The 15,949-nt window shown below is 40.0% G+C and overlaps 1 protein-coding gene across 3 annotated transcripts in view; it reads right to left on the bottom strand.

Moving 5' to 3' along the window:
* Window positions 1-15,949, bottom strand: part of dusp8a (dual specificity phosphatase 8a) — a 48,093-nt gene that overhangs the window by 3,685 nt on the left and 28,459 nt on the right. For 2 of the 3 annotated variants that reach the window (XM_056252123.1, XM_056252124.1), the window contains exons 4-5: window positions 467-633; window positions 181-340 (exon numbers count right to left, since the gene is read on the bottom strand). In XM_056252123.1, coding sequence (XP_056108098.1) covers window positions 181-340; window positions 467-633 — 327 coding nt within the window. Of the gene's footprint in view, window positions 1-180; window positions 341-466; window positions 634-4,264; window positions 4,725-15,949 lie in introns of those variants that run through there. The other variant, XM_056252125.1, reaches the window with a different exon arrangement.

Raw genomic sequence — 15,949 nt, 5'->3', positions numbered from 1 at the left:
CCATATCATTTCTGAAAATATGCTTTTGAGGATCAAATTTGTTCTTCCTGATATCATAACAGGGCATGCTGCTCATTTTTCATGCTAACATGTGAAGTTCACATAAAAAAGATCAATCAGCAATGCAAAACTCTAATCAAGTGTTAAAACAACCTTCTAGAGTTACAAGCAGGTTCTTACCAATAAACTCGTTGGTTTTGTCTAGCCATGGCAGGAGTTTTTCACAGTAGTTGTCATTGACGGGTATACGCATGAAATGGCTTTCGGAGATGAACTCTGGCTTTGGGCAAGTGTTGCTTGCATTTAATACATATGTGATGCCATTTTGAGCCATTAGATCCTGAGAGTGCAAAGAACCAGGGTAAGAATTATGTAGCGTCATTACTTCTGTTTTGGATAAAATATTCAAACAATTATTTGGAAAAAATCTCTAACATTCCAAGATATTAGTTACAGTCAGTTGTACCTTGTTGAGCACATCTTTTTGTGAGCCAAGGTAGAGATGGGGCAGGATTCGTGTGGGACCAACATTTGCCACAGGCAGACATGGCTGAGACAAGCTCATAGGCAGAGTGGCCACTGGCTTGCCTTCACACAAGCCTGGAAAACAGGACGAGAATGCTGCAAAACCACCTGAGGAAACAGAAAAAAAGAGAGAACACATTAAGAACAAAATTACCCCCTACCTATGTGATAAAAGAAAGACAAGACCAACAAGAATGCTGGATTTTGCGACTGTCAACAGTCATTATGTATGGGATGCAACTCAAAATCTCTCAAGCAGGACAAAGAACTGAACAAAGAAGCTGCAACCTATAATAATAAAGGGCATGATTCAAGTAAAAACCTTTCATACTAACAAAGGACATGCTGATGTCACACATCATTTGTCAAAAACCAATAAAGAGAGGATTCAGATGTTATGAACAAGATTATGCCAATCTAGGTCAGTGCATGTAGGAACATAGCAGTCAAGTGAGCAAAGACCAGTTGGCCTAATGAAGGATCCTGTCTCTTTAAGAGGCGGGTGGCTCCAGTTTTGGCATTTGTCTGCTGGAGCTCCTTTTCCTGAATGACCTAATATCCTCAACTGAACAACTGCGTCAGGCTTAGAGAATGAGGGTGGTCACAGGTGCAGACCAGGCCCTTGATTCATAGCTTTAGGGTGTTGGGTGCGTGGGCAACAACATACACACATTCAAATGCAATGTATAAATTCGCAACTGCATTTACAACTATAAGCATTCACATTGTGCATGAAGCTGAACTAGAATGTATCAGTTTAATAGGGAAAGATGGAAACGTGGAATGGATTTACAGAGTAAGAAAGTTCAGTCTTCATCGAGCTGTGCAATGCTGCCAGAAAGTGTGAGCCCCAGCAGATGGGTTAAGACCTTAATCTCAGATGAGCTTCATGAGAATTTGGGACATGGTAACCCTGGGAGCGTGCAGACACAGCAGTCAACCAGGGAGCCATGAAATCATTTCGTCCCAGCCAGGAAACAGTGAAATAGTCCAAACAAAAGTGACTGTGTTAAACAGATCTGGGTGGGATGGAGTTAAAATGAAGTCAATAAAATGAGTCATGGCAAATAAAGAGTGAGGTGATAAGAAGGTTTACAACAAAGAAATGTAAGCCATGCTCAGAACATCATCTAGAGTCTATACAAGGGTGACACATCATATTTCAACACACTGTGAATTTTAAAAAGCCACCTGCTTTGCCCTAACGGACAACATGGAACACCTGTCCCTCTTATCCATGCATAAATCACCAAACAATTATTGTATGTTTGGGGGTGCCTGGTTTTTTAAGAGCTTGAGCGACAACCTGTCTGTTTCCTGCTATGAATGGCAACGATCGGTACAATGACATCATCTCTCAGCACAGAAGACTGAGAGGTGATTTGCATGTCACTCAAGCAGAACCAACGGGCCCCTGGTGCCTCCTCCATACGCCCTCGAAACTAGCGGTAGATGAATGACTACCGACCAAATGTTCTACGACCCCCATACTGGTTCAAATGCACCCTTCCCCCCAAACCCCACACACGTACACACACACACAAATACATTCAAACACATTGATACAACCATCTAATCTTGGATTTCTGTCCCCCTCCCCCAAATGCAACTCCCCTTAGCGGTCCAGTGACATAATCACCTAAAAATGTTGCTCATTATGTCAACACATTCAGCGATGCCTAAGATTCCAAATTTTACCTGGTTAAGGCTTGTTGAAACCTATCCCACATCTCTCAAATGCATTACTTAGGCCAAAACAGAAAAGCAATGCTGACCTCCCATCCCTCTCCCTTGAACTCAAAAGGTCAAGGATTTCAATGAGCATCTTGAATCTCTGAAAGGAAGACCACAGCTCTAAGCTCAAAAGGCAAGCAGACAGGATCTCCTTTTGCAAGTGATCTTTGATGCTCTTTTCATCTCAAGGATCTGGAATATTGCCCTGCTTCGAAGATCTAGAGGGGTGCTTTATATAGCTTCCTCGAAAAAATGTGTTTCTGTACCACAGCAACACAAACAGGAACAAGTACAGCACCACATTGTTGAAAAGCCAAGAGAGGAAATGCTTGAGTGAGGTCATCAGCTATCATTTCTAACTGGGTGGTGGTGGTGACAGTTAGGATTACAAGGAAACCATAAGCTTCCGTATCTGTCTTAACGTCAACAAACACCTCATTTTACTTTTGCAGCAAAAATATGAACAATTAATTGCACCGTAATAAGTAAAGTTAAAGAAGTTGTGCGAGGGACTATAACTGATAAAAAAAAATGCACAGACACACACTAACAGTTACAGTCACGGCGGACTTAGGCAACATTAGTCACTTTTATAGTCTCCAGTTGTGTAACAGGCCAGTGGTGACGTTTCTCAAAACCACAGGGAATATGAGTGCATGTGTGTTTTCAGCAAGAGAAGTGTGCCAGGGTCAAACTCACTCTGGACGAGAAGGCAATGTGCCACTCGCACACTTCCTCTATGTTTTTTTTTCCCTCTGTCTACAAACCTTACATAACCGTCCATTTGCCATCCAGCTTTCTCTGAAAACAGAACAGTGGAATAACCTTTCTTGTATGGAGGTACCACAACATTTATCTGAGTCTATAATGCTTGGGTCACCACAGACTTGTGGGATACTTACCTAACGTTCTACTGCAGCTTCAATGCCATGTTCCCCTACTGCGCAACAAAGAAGATGAGGTAAAAAGGTTACACTTTTCGGATATGGCCATGAACTATCAAGACCATGAACTATCGAGATGCATTTGTGTTTAATAACACAGAGTTGCAGAGTTCATTAACTCCAGCCTTTGATATCAGTTCATTGTCCTGCGGCACCTGACCTCCATCTTTAGGAGCCCCTCTGTTTTTCATCTTTTCAGCTGAGCTCTATAGGCACTCTCACACAGACTTCTATTCAAGGCTCTACATCCAGCGGCATTGATGGGCCCCTGAATGAAACTAATGCACACCAACAGACACACACACACACAAGTCTCCAGATGCAGAAGACATGACGCCATTGAGGAGCAGCCCCCATCTGTCCCCATCTCCGCGCACACACTCACTTATTAGCATCTCAATAAAGGCCCAATGACATCATTGTACACATGCATGCTGCACAATGAGGAACACAAAAACCAGCAGGGGGTTGGTGGCTACCTCATCACTCCCGGCGCTTTGTGTCATGCTTGACAGATTAGAAGTGTTAAACCCCGGGACCCTGTATCATCGAATCATTAACTGTTGCCGCTATTACAATTATTGCATTTCTGCCCTAAAGCCATTACGAAAACATAGACGTCACTGCAATAAAAGTAAATTGCTTGGCAAAGTCCAACTGTTTGACTTCTATTTGGTGACATCAGTAGAACGCACACACATGGTACCTCAAATATACTCTTGCATGTGTGCATAATGTTTCACAGGCTGTGAACTATGAACACACACGAAGACAGCGTTAATGTACTTAAATCATATAAAGCAACCCAATGCATGTCCATTTAAATTTGCTACTACTCTTGGAGATTATCATAGGAGCACTATAGCAACGCTAGGTTATTTTTTTACTTTTTAACATACATTTGTGGTAATAGAAAGACTGAAAAAGGAAGTTTAACATCAGTCAATTTAAAATATTTAGATAATAAGTAAACATAGCGCATAATCTCGAACCATACACGTGTTTGTGTTGGTACAGATGGGAAAGCACCATCTGTCCAGGTGACAACAGATGCTACACACCTCTAAGCTTGCGTTCCTTCCTCATCTTACGGACTCTGATTTTGAGCCTCATGTCTGTTCCCTGGATCCCCGGCCAGAAGCAATTCTCCGGAGGGGATATGACCACGTCTAGGGGCATCCGCACCAACTCAGAATGCACCAACTAGTCCAAACCACAGTCCAAGAACTATACGTCTGCAAGATGCTGGGTAACAAAAAAATGTAAGATCCTAAAAACAACACCTAGGAGGGAAACTCCACAGGAGAGAAACAACTGCATCCCCCTCACAGAAATAAGGGCAGAAGAAGTGTGTGGTCTTTCCTCAGGAGCGCCACGGATCCTTCCTCGATCTCATTCTGTGTGGCAACAACTGAAAGTGGAGCTCGCTATTGTTGTACAGCCTACGTTCAAGTCTTTCCCCGCCTTCTCTCTCTCTCTTTCTCTCTCTCTCTGCGTGACCTTAGAGTGAATGAGCTCATTTGCCGTGAGCATAGTCTGCCCTGTCTCTCTCCTCTCTCGCTTACTTTCACTCTGTCTCCCCCCCGTTTCTCTCTCTCTCTCTCTCTCTCTCTCTCTTACTGTGTGTGAGCTGAATCTGGCTCATGAGTAAGGCATGCAACCACATTCCTTACTCACCAAGCAAATATGCAGCCACCTTAGAGGCCCACTCTATGTTTTTCTGAAAATGAGAAAATATAACACTCTGTTTTAGACAGGAACCACCAGACTGCAAGTACACTCTTTATACAGTATATGTACGCTGAGATGCACATTTTAGCTTGAGCTTCTCTCTTCACACTCCCTAAATGCATCACATTTACTATAATACAAAATGCACTACATTGTGCAAATACATATAGAGGAAAAAACTAAAATTATATGCATATTAAATGCATTGACAATTATTTTTACTCTTATTGAGAGTGAATTTTGTATTTGTCTTCCAAAAATCAGAATTTTACATTTAAAATGCCGCTGAACTGGTGTAGCAATACTAAGGCCACGGTTTCTATTCCCAATAAATGCACATACTGAATGCACAAAGTCGCATTAGATAAATGAAATTTAAATGATTTTTTTTTTTTTTTGCAATATATTGATATATAACAAAGGCAATAAAGAAGCATTTGATTCGATCTATACAACAAGGTAAATTCACCTTACTTTAACAACATAAATCAATCAATTGCTCGAAACGGAGTGGGAAGAAGTCCGACTTATTTAGACCCACCCCGGTCTGTTACAATTAAAAAGAAAAACAACGGTAGCTGCTTCCTTAATTGCTAACGTTAGCATAACTCTCAATTACATATTTATATAAACACAAACATATCTTAATTACACACCATATTTTACCGCATGTAACAATTATAGTAATACGAACAATGGTAATCAGAATACCTACAAGGTAAGATAACACAGCCTATGAATACATGAATACATCACCAGACGATTAAGCTTGTACTGTGACAAGACCTTCTGTTCATAGAGTGCTTTGAACTGGTGAAAGCTTTGACATTGTTTGTGTTCGAGTAAATAATGCATCTGGCAAAAGTGTAAATGTAGTTTTATTTCTGAAATAAAAATGTCTAACATGTGCTGCAAGACGACACCTGCCTAAAACGCGTTAAATCCGACATAAAACGTAAGTTGCAATAGCCTTTTCTTCCCTATTGCGCCGTATATCCGAGTGAAGTGGCTTCTCAAACAAGAATAAATGTAGATTGGATCTTTGGATTGTTGTCGTATGTTATTGCTGTGATCTCATGTGAGGGAGAGGTTGTGAGATTATGAGGGTGCATAAATAAATAAACAAATAATGATGTGCATGGATAAATCATTTATAATAAACACTGCAAAATTCCATTAAAGATTAGAAATGTCAATTTAGATTTGATGGTGGTTTTGATTTTCATGCTGGTAGCAGTGATAACATTGCATGAATTAAATACAATGGCTGTTCTAAAGTGCTTTACTGCATGTTTCAAACACAGGTCCAGGTCCAGGCTGGTTTTTGCTAGTTAGTTCATTCACTGTCTGAAAGTTATTTGTAGTTCTTTGAACAACATGCAAGTACATCTGTACGAGTGATGCCCGTAAAGGTGCAGTAGGGAGCAGTTGTATCAGAATACAACATTACACAGCAGGATCATCTATCAGGAGAAGCAGAGAAGCTACGTCATTCGTGCAGTTTGACTGCAACTCCACTTGCCCGTATGTGGGGCTTAAGGAGTGTTGCCACAATATATTGAATCTATTTATACAAAGCTTTCGGACTCTAACAGAGGATGGTGTGTGTGTGTGTGCAAGAGACATTTTTGTGTGAATGCGTGAGTGGAGCAGGAAAACTGTTAGCGCTGATAGCTCTTGTTGTCAGAGCACCAGTGACATGTGATACGTGGATACATCAGTCCATGATGTAATGCTTACGGGGCCCCAGCTGTCATGCCTGAGGTGTGAGGTAGCCTCCAGTCGAGCACAACGCCAGCCTCAATCGCTCAACACTCACATGTGTGCATCAGTCTAAGTGTGTCTAAATCTCCCCGTCTGTGATAAAACAGCGTGAAATTTAGCTGGAGTTTGACAAACATATGACATAAATGGATCCCAGTGGGGCATCTCTCATTTACGCTCACGATATGGGGCGAAGGAGCTCGAATTCTCACTGCATGATTACGCTTCTAGATGTCTTGTGTATACAAGCCATAAGTGAAGTCATGATGAAGTCATGGAAAGAAAGAAACACGACACGCTGACATTAAATGCTAGCCATGCGTAGCTATATCATTTTACCGCCACCGAAACAGAGCAGATAGAAGCCATATTACAGAAAAATAAGCCTCTTTACTGCTGTGGTGTACCGTACTACTCTATATTTCATATCGTTTAATCACCATCATCCTTTGTTGGACCCAACTGTTGACGTGCTGTAAATCTGGCACACGTGCCGCAACAAATGTGCAATTTTAATTGTTTGTGTCAACTCGGACATATCCCAGCCGTTAGACAGCAGCCCACGTAGGAGTTTCCACACATGACATTTGGGAACGATATAGCTGAGCTGAGGTCAAGAAACAAAAAAAAAGTTGTGTATTTGAACCCTACAAAGTGTGATCTACCATTGGGTTCTTGAGAAAGACACTTCCCAGATTGCATGAGGGTGACGGTTTCTGTATTGGAAATTCCTCTTGAAACTTTTTCACTACACACTAAATTTGCCTAACACTATGTACTCTGCCATCAAGTATATGGATTTCAGAAGAATGATGTTGTCTCAAATTGGAACACTACTTTTTGACAACCATTTGCTGTTTTTCCATTTGAACAAAATTACATTTTAATTGCAGCTAATGTGTTGCTGCTAGTTTTAGCATCTTTCGCCCCTCCCCTTCCGCTATGTAGAGAAAGCTGCGACCATTGATTGTGGTCCAATATGTGGAAAAAAGGTCTGCGCACCCGGCGCATGGTCTAAAAGGGTTGGTCCTATTCTCTTAATGAGTAATGGGTGTGTTTTGGCGTAACGTGCAATAAACCAATCAGAGTCTCATCTCCCACTCCCTTTAAAAGCCAGTTGCACTCGCGCCATGGCGGATTCGCTATTTACATGGTGGAATTAGCAAGCGGAAAGACTGAACGCTTCTCTAGTCAGGAAACGGATCTGCTCGTGCACGAGGTTAAAGGGGTGGTTTACTGCTTTTTTTCTTTGCATGATTGTGTTTATGGGGTGCAATGTAACATGTATTTGTGGTTTTTCTTTTTTAAAAAGTCTTATTTTTCATAAATTTCACCTTTATTGTAAGCCTCTTTCTCCTCTGTCATTTGAACGACCGGTTGACTTCCTGATTCTATGAAACCACTCCCTCAGAAACAGGCAGTGGGCTCAGATTGGTTAGTTTGGGCCGGTGTGTTGTAATTGGCTAAACTGCGTAGCGCACGTTGTCCGGAACCGTCACGCCCCTTACCTTTACGGGCGTGAGTTTCATGTGCTCCGGTTAATGTAAATAATGGTGTCGATACTGCCGTATCAGTTTGAGCCCGAATCAGACCCAGAAAGCGGCGATGAAGAGTCAAACAGAACCTCCCCAAACACGGCTGTTACAAAACGTTTCTGAATGGTACGTTTTCGAATTATTATTATTCTATTCTTCTATTATTACATAAGAAGTTTGATACCCTGTTATACTTGAAAATGCTACTGCTGCTTGTTAGCTTTTTGAGATACGTTTATATCTTGATTAAACATTAAATACAAATGATTGCATGAGTAATACAGTTTTTAGCAACAGTTTCTTGTGGAATCCGGCATTGAATTGTTGGAGATTCTGGAAGCTGTCTTCAGTGAAATGTGCCGCACAAAGAGCTAAATTACGATTGTAATTGTCAGAAACATTATCAAACATAAATTGTAGCCATTGTTGACAAACTACAGCGTCCGTAAGACCTAACAGCTGGATGAAAATAACACACTTTCGACGGCATGGCTAGCTTCCTCTTCCTCTTCGGCAAAGCCGCAGAAATATGGCCATGCCCTTTTTTGCGTATTCCGGAGGGAGGGTTGATGCAAATGTATGGGTTAGTGACGTCTAAAACCCAGCTGTAGTCCCAATCGAGTCGTTTTTGTAGGCATTAACACTTCCTGATTTTTAAAAGACGATATCTCTGCTTACATTGAACTTTCAGCGCTGCAACTTTGCAGATACTGTTCATGCACCAACAGCAACATTACACACTATTTAAAATGAAAAAAGTGAAATCGCACTCAACCACCCCTTTAAAGCGCGTAAGCAGACCATCTAAGGGACAAAGTGTACGCGCGTTGTGGACCCGCCTATAGGCGCACATAACTAACACACTCTTTAAATAACAAAAAAATATTGTGCCATTGACTTTAGACCAGGTTTCAGTTGGTCAATGGCGCAGTCTATTTCAGTTGCCTCAAAATAGCAACGCGCCAATGCCAAGGTCAACGGCGCAAAGGACAAGACTATTCAGAGCTGGACAAAAATCGCGGACAATTTGTTAGATAAGCTGAGATGTTGACATCCTACATTTCCCTCTCTCCCCCCACCCCCAACTGGTATGATAAATAAAATAATAAATTGGATCACAAAAAAAAAAAAAAAAAAAACAGGCCAACAATGCGCCTGAACACACCTCGTTTTCAGACCAGCGCACAAATGGGCGCAAATGCAGTTGCTATTTAAACAACGTGGGCGTGGCACAGGACGTGAAAATGATAACTGCGTCAGGCTGAAACTAGCGAAAAACACTTGCGTCGCGCCTGGACCTGCACCGGGCTGATGATAGGGCCCTTGGTGTTGTAATTACGACTTCCCAACTTGTGATTACGAACTTCACAGGAGGACTTGAATGCACCATTACTACAAAATTAAAAAGTTTGTGAAATGCGACAAAACACTAGTTTTATTGTAAGTAATGTTACACATCCTCTTACAAGAGGATACAGCTATTTTTGCTGATACTGCTGTGACTCAATGTTTCTATCAATACCTCCAAATCTCCTAAAGCAAGCTGATCTATGAGGTGATAAACAGCATTGCCTGACATATCAGTTTTCATTTAACACTGCAAACCCTGTTAAGCACTATTAATGTTAAAAAGACTATGAACCAGATCTCACTCAGTTAAGAACAGACTCGAGGCTTCCAAGTGTAAGGGCTCAACAGGATGCCGTCACTCAGTACTGGGCTGAAACCCAGTGTACAGGTCAAAGGTCAAGTTCATTAATCAAGGTCTGCCATGTTTCAGCTATGTTACCGACAGCCGAAGGAGGACCCGGTTTAAACCGGTTTTAACACTCTTTTGGAAGCCAGTTACACCAGATTTAAATTTTCAGATGTTTTGCAAGGATGTGTTAACAGCCAAAAGCATAAAACCATCTTGAGTGATTCATATAGTTGGATGAGGAAATCGATGGTATTAAGCAAGCGATATGTTCTTCTTATGTCACTGTGACATGTGAAAAAGACAAGGTGTCCAGAGAAGATTATTGACAAACATTTGCACTTCTTTCTTTTCCTAAGCTTAAAATTAATGTCGTAATGTCAGATGTTCAAATATGAAGAGAAGACGAACACATAGAGAGCAGTTAGAGCCAGACATCCAACTTGTGGATATCTGCAAGCTTGTAAGTGCAAACCTCCAAAATGATATGCTTGAATGAAGAATTTTTATTTTGGGGTGAACTGTGCCTTTAACATGAGCACTGATGGTCCTCATAAATGGGTGAACATGCATTAAACCACACCTCCATCCATATTATATTTATATTTATATTTGACCACATTTCATGCATCAACTATTCCCATGTTATCCATCTTTCCTCACTAGAGAAGAAGGGGTGATTGAGAAACTAGGGTTGATCTATTAATATGGATAGACCCACCCTTCCCCCTTAAAAGACAGAGAAAGAAAGCGATCTAGACCCCCCTATGGAGAGCTATGATGTCATCGGGCCACATGTAAACCAGGATAGAGGTCTCCAGAGAGGGTTACACAACTGGGAGGATGTGCTTCGTGAGAGTGGGAAGGAAAGGGGGAGATGGAGAGCCTGAGAGAAAGAGAGATAAATGAGAGGGAGTATTAATGCTTCCAATAAGACAGACGAATTACGACAAAGCCCACATTCTTTACACAGGGGCTTCAAGCTCCGCTGGAAATCCAAATTTAGCCGAAGATGGAATGGAAGGACTTTGGGCCTCTATCAGGAAATGAGTGCTGGGTTGCGTCACTTGTTTGTGTATGTGCATGTCCTGTGTTCTGCAAACTTTTCCTGGAATTCATTGCATTCTTCAAGCGCCACCTTTGGAACTTTTGGAAGGTATTATAACTAGGAGTGTCGATTCAAAACTAGAACACATGTTCCTGTCAGCTTAAACATTCAAGCTGTTTAAAACCATTTGTAAAAAAATGTTTGAGCGCACGAAGACGCGAAAGAGAACTCAACACTGATTGTTTTCTGTGCGCACACACACACACAAAGAGCCACGCAGACGCACACCAACAACAAATTCCATTCTCTTGCGTGACTATTTGTGCTTGAACGTACACTTGCACACAAAATTATGTCAAAATCCCCATCTCAAAACACAGTCGCATATGGCTTACATGAACGCAAATAATTGAGAAAGAAAATGGATGTGTATTATTATATTGGATCCGTGCATTCGGTCTTAAAGTGACAGCAGCCTAATAAAACTGCTGCTGTCTGAGTTATTAATCTTAATCAAACAACAAAATACAAAGAGAAAAACACTTTTGTAGCTTTAACAAAGATTAATTATATTTAATTAATAAAGTGCAGACTATGCAGTGTTATTTTACATTTGATTATTCATTATTTGTACCTAAATACTGTTAAACGTACCTGAAAAGGCACTGTTTATTTAGTTTGTATCTTTGTTCTATTGTGTGCTTGTAATTTGTTTATTATTTTCTTTGCAGATTCATCCCCTAAAAAAAACACCCAATCATCCTTAAATGATTGATTCTATCCAAATAGAGCTATTCAATTCATCTAGTGATTTTTTTTTAAATATCGCAATATATTAACACAGAAAAACAAATATCACAATGTCAGTTTATTCCAATATCGTGCAACCCTAAGCTCATTTTAAGATGAACTACAGCAACAAAACGATCCAGAGAATTTACTGAAACTAAGCAGCACAGAAACGCCAGAAATTTCCATGACACTTCAAACACAAGCTAAATAACCTAAATTATTTGGCAGATGCCTTTTCCAAAGCAACTTACATTGCATTCAATGTATATATTGTATCAGTTCTTGCATTCCTTGGGAATAAAAAAAAAATAGCGTTTTGAAAATGGAGTAAAAACAAATTACTCAATACATTTCACACATAATTACAAAGAAACTGCAAGTTACACAATGAATTAAATGTGAAAATAGACTGAAATAGCCTTTTCTTGTTAGAAGAGTTACAAGAATTCCATAAACCATTTTTGCTTTCACTTGGCCCGTCCTGAATGAAATATGCTGGTGCTTGGAGGTTAGCCAATTATAACAAGTCATTTACATATAGAAATCTTTAAGCTACAGAAGCAAAAACGTTTTAATTTGAGAGGGTGTACAAATTAAATGATGCCCATTTTAATGCAAGAAAGCATCGCTAACAGTATAAAAGGGGGGAAATAAAATGCTAGAAAAGTGTTAACTATGTTCCTCTGGTTCTGTAAGTTGGACATAGAGTGGAAAAGTTTTCCTCCGTTTAATTAAGTGCAATGAACTTTTTTTTTATTTTTTGAGGGAAATGTGGATGATAGGTAGAATCCAGAAAGGAGAAGTGGGTGTGGGTAAACCGAGCGAGAAAAAGAGTGAAAAAAGAGGGAGACGGTAGCAGAGAGGAGAGGAGAAGTAGTCCATGTCATGCTGAAAGTATTTGGCACTGGTCGGCCCGCTGACATTTCTTCATTTCTTCAGCTTGTTTCTCAGAATTGACATAACACATATAATTTTGAGGTCTATGAGAGCACTGAGAAACTAAAGCCAAGTTTACAGTGGGCCATATGTAGGACAAATGCTACTCATTTCTTCATACCGCAAAGTGGTGTATGTGCATGTCGAGGGTACAGGGTGGAGACTGAAAGGTCATCTTTTTGACCCTTGCGAATCTGTGGCGTGTGTATGTGTGCCTGTTCAAGTAGGCGACTGGCGCCAGATGTGATGACCACAGGAGCCTGAACTAAAAATAGAGACATGCTCTAATCAGAAAGACATACAGCGAGAGAAAGACTTGAGTGTATGTGTGTGTTTGTTGAAAATAACAGAGCACCAAGATCGTCCCTCGAGAGCTTACCTCATCCTAATGGCAACAGTGGCTCTTTTTCAATTGAAACATTGATCCCCGTGCTGCCCTGGGACGATAATGGACACGGGTTACATCGACACAGGAAGTCAAGCTGCTACAGGACAATGTTTTAGATGTTAACCTTCTAAACTCATTCAAGATTCGTTTTATGGTGTGTCGTATTATGAGTAGGATTTAAATGTTCACATTATGTTGCTTTGATTCATGTAAGACACGTCGTCTTTAAGCATCTGACAAATAAATGATTCTAAAGGAAATGTGGTATTTGTTCGAGCAAATGAGTGGTGCTTGCTCGCGCAAAACTCGCCACTTGGGTGGTTTCAGGGGAAATGCTTTGTGGTTGCTAGGGTGTTTTGGGTGATTTCTAGGTGATTTCTACTGGCCCAAATCATAAGAAGCCCATCCCAAAGTCTCTAGATATGACTTGGGTCAAATGCAAGTTTGGGGATTTTCTTTGCCCATTTCATCCACCAGGCAAAAAATTCAAAAAAGTAATAGCATACTTTTCCTTGAAAGGCTGCACAATTTTAGGCTTCATTTAAATGTCTTGTTTTTTTTTTTACATTTATATGTAATAACTTCTAAAAGTACAGATGTTGAGCCTTGGCGCTTATATGCAGTGGTGGACGAAGTACACATCCCATGTACTTGAGTAAAAGTAAAGATACTCAAGGTAAAATATTACTCAAAGTTAAAGTAGAAGTGCTGCCTTTAAACATTCACTTGAGTAAAAGTACAAAAGTATTTGCCTTCAAATGTACTTAAGTATCCAAGTACTTAGATTTTTTTTTGGCTATAATGTCCTATTATAATTTGTCACAAGACTCTGGCTTAACTCAGTCTAAGTGAAGACTAATGTCACTCTTGGCACACCAATCTACTAATGAAATTACATTAATTAGTCTGATATATATATATATATTTGAATTTAATTAATTTTTTGTGTGTTTAATTTTGGAGGGAAGGGGACTGTTCCCATAAGGTATAAAACATTTACAGTATTTACTGTATATATTTTTCTCCAGCGCCTATGGTCATAATTATTAACATCTTAATGTTTTGATACATTCACATAAACCTGCACAACGCCATTATATATATATATATATATATATATATACACACACATATACACACACATACACACACACACATACACACGCGCGCGCACACACACACACACACACACATATATATTCTATATTTTATGTTATGGGAGCAGCCAATTTAAACACCGTTTTTAAACACAAAAACGTATTAATGCAGTGTTTCTGCTAGGCTACTCCCCAGAAAAAAAAGCTATTATAAGCAAGTCATTTTAGTGGCAACGTAAGCAATGTACATTATGCATCAATACTTACCGATAATTGCTGCAATAATAGCTGCTGCTCTCTGTCCCGCTTAAAATCATTGTCAACGCGATTTGTTTGGAACTATTGAGAGCTACACGAATAACGTGACCGCACGGCGGCGAGATCACTGTCACAACCATCTATGTTCGCACCTCTCTTTTAACGGCTCTGGTTCGCGCTTAGTAGATACGGTAGATACCGCCAAGGCAAGTTCAAAACAAAGCACGCGCGCTGTACTGTGATTGGTGGCTCGTTTGACCAGTTAGGGCCTACGTTTTTATCCACTCATAAATAAAAAGGAACGACTGATTTTGAAAATGTAGTAGAGTAAAAAGTAAGATATTTGACTTTGAAATGTAGTGGAGTTAAAGTAAAAGTCTCCCAACATGTAAATTCTTGAGTAAAGTACAGATACGCAAAAAAGCTACTTAAGTACAGTAACGAATTACATTTACTTCGTTACTGTCCACCACTGCTTATATGGAAAATGTAAGTTTGAATCTGGCCGACAATCCTTTTAGACAATTTTTCTTCACAAATTGTCCTTAAAAATAATCATAACATTAACGTGGTGTTTCTGACGTCACAAACTACTTTATAACCAATCAGGTCAATGTGTGATCATCAACGAGTGGATCTCTGAGCTGGTGTGAGTGAGTGGAGGCGGGGATCATTTGCATATTCATAGAACCACGTATACTAAATGAGGAAAGGGTGTAGTTACATACATGCTATTCTAAGACATGAGGACATTTTTTCATAGGAAAAAAAAAGTTTTATATGTCATTATAGTGATCAAATATGAGTTTTAAGGGATAACATTTTTGACTACAGGGGGACTTTAACTTTAACTGTATTTATTCTCTTTTCTAGTTTAGTTCCTCCTCTAGTTGTCTAATAAACCTGGCATTGTATATTGGCTCTATGACTAATTGCTTTTGTTCCTGGATAAAAGCGTCTGCTAAATGCATGCATGTAAAAAACAACAGCGGGATCTTATTTAGTGGCATTTTAGTGTTTAATTGACTTCAGAGTTGGAAGATTGACTGTACATTTATGTTTCAAAAATGCATCTTGGAACGCTGAATGTTTAGGCTAAAAATATGACTTGTCTTTCATAATCTTGGCTTACAACAGTTAAAGTCGCGCACATATAATCGGAAACATTTTTCCAGAGAAGTCTGTCAGACTTTTCCTGTGCTGGTTTAGATCATGAATGCCCTCCTGTCCTTTACCTCAACTGGGCGTAGAAACGGCGGCAAAACTGGAGCTTTGGCTGACCGTGGCGAGTCTGGAGTCTGAGAAAGAACGTAATGTTGAGGGCAGGCTTACAGTGAAAGGATATATTGATATTGTTTTAGAGCGAATGCGTCACCACCTGTTCATTACCTCATTTTGGCGAACACACACAAACACTTCAGCAAGAAACGCCCAGTTGCATAATAGAAGCCCGGGAGTTAGACAAAGCTGAATTCAGCTCCAAAAGCAGCGAAATACAAAG

This window comes from Rhinichthys klamathensis, unplaced genomic scaffold, assembly GCF_029890125.1.
Source record: "Rhinichthys klamathensis goyatoka isolate OS25496 unplaced genomic scaffold, OSU_Roscu_1.1 h1tg000092l_1, whole genome shotgun sequence".
NCBI classification, from domain to species: Eukaryota; Metazoa; Chordata; class Actinopteri; order Cypriniformes; family Leuciscidae; genus Rhinichthys; species Rhinichthys klamathensis.
Note: the sequence above shows the minus strand (reverse complement) of the source record. Positions and strands in the feature narration are given on the sequence as shown.